This window comes from Perkinsus marinus, assembly GCF_000006405.1.
Source record: "Perkinsus marinus ATCC 50983 genomic scaffold scf_1104296957134, whole genome shotgun sequence".
Classification (NCBI taxonomy): domain Eukaryota; phylum Perkinsozoa; order Perkinsida; family Perkinsidae; genus Perkinsus; species Perkinsus marinus.
Window position 1 is genome coordinate 1 of NW_003207247.1, and position 1,203 is coordinate 1,203.

General features: G+C 50.4%; 2 protein-coding genes across 2 annotated transcripts; both read right to left on the reverse strand.

Moving 5' to 3' along the window:
- Positions 1-266: 266 nt before the first annotated feature.
- On the reverse strand, positions 267-419 carry Pmar_PMAR027179 (hypothetical protein; the record flags this gene model as incomplete). The annotated part of the gene is made up of 1 exon (XM_002775004.1): positions 267-419. A coding segment is annotated over one exon (153 nt), but the record flags the coding sequence as incomplete, so codon positions are not given.
- Positions 420-489: 70 nt separating this feature from the next.
- On the reverse strand, positions 490-1,087 carry Pmar_PMAR027180 (hypothetical protein; the record flags this gene model as incomplete). Its single annotated transcript, XM_002775005.1, has 1 exon — positions 490-1,087. A coding segment is annotated over one exon (598 nt), but the record flags the coding sequence as incomplete, so codon positions are not given.
- Positions 1,088-1,203: the final 116 nt, after the last annotated feature.

Here is a 1,203-nt window from a genome sequence, read left to right on the forward strand (position 1 = left end):
GTTGATAGACAGCTGTAGTAGGTGACAGAAACAAGGGATCTATGGATTGAGGTTGAATCCACTCCCCCCATCTGCACATAACTTACACTTCCGTATTCCTTGAGGTCCAAGGCTTTCTCGTTGTTGGCCGCACTATCACACACAAACAGTGCTTCGGTGGGAGCGATGTCGTAGAAGGCACAAGTCTGAAACCGAAGTGTTCCCTACGTCCACAAAAGGTTTACAGAGTGCGAAATCCGCACAGAAGCACCTCACTTATGTACTACTTCATCTATCGCCATCTTGAGGCTCTCACTGGTACCGTCTGGTATTTCTCTCAGGTCTAACACGACTGGAGTAGGTTTGTCCGTGTGCACGTTCAAGGTCAAGGCGATGTACTCCTTGCTGTGCCACGTGTTGTGCCAGCAATCGAAGCATATCTGCGATACAAAGACGATTTTCAGGTCTCTAGCTCGTAGTCTACGAGTCGTAGACTTCAGCAAGTATCACCTGTAGTGGCCTTCTCTGTTTGGAGATCATTATTTTCAAGTCTTGCTGTCTGCTCTGTGCAAGCTTCACCATATCGCGTCTCAGGGTAGTCTCAGAGGGAAGAACTCGCTGCGCGTCCAGAGGCGACCCGAGCTTGGCACCAACGGAAGATATTACACGAACAAAATTAATCATGGCCGGGCTCTCGAACGACAGATATGAGATACCGATTTCACTCAAGAGTACCAACGCTGCCTCTCGGATTGACCTTTTCTGCTCGTCGGAAACATCGGCAGTGGGTATGAAGTGAGTGATTCTTGTTTGATTCTCAGCACGTTTGCATACGTGAGTACGCATAGCTGCTGTGGTCCCGTCTGGGCGCGGCACCACAACTTTGCATGTGTTGCAGCAAGCAACACAGCTAACTTCATCTCCTGTAGTGCGGCACAGAATCTTGGAGAAGTTCGCCCACCGAGCACTTTTGCACTGAGTTGCCGATGGTTCAGTGAGTACAAACTTGCCCTCGTCCAGAACTTTTCCACTGGGCGGTACATCTCCTTGATACGTCTTGCGCTTCTTGGAGGGTGCAGGCTGCTGGTCATTCTGCGGTGGGTTGTCACTGTGCACAGCACGCTGTATCTCGGCGTCGAGATCGACTACGGCAATGGAACCTTGAGAAATAAAATTTTTGGCACTTCGCCAGAAGCCTCGGCCCGAGACTCTCGGGTATGCAAA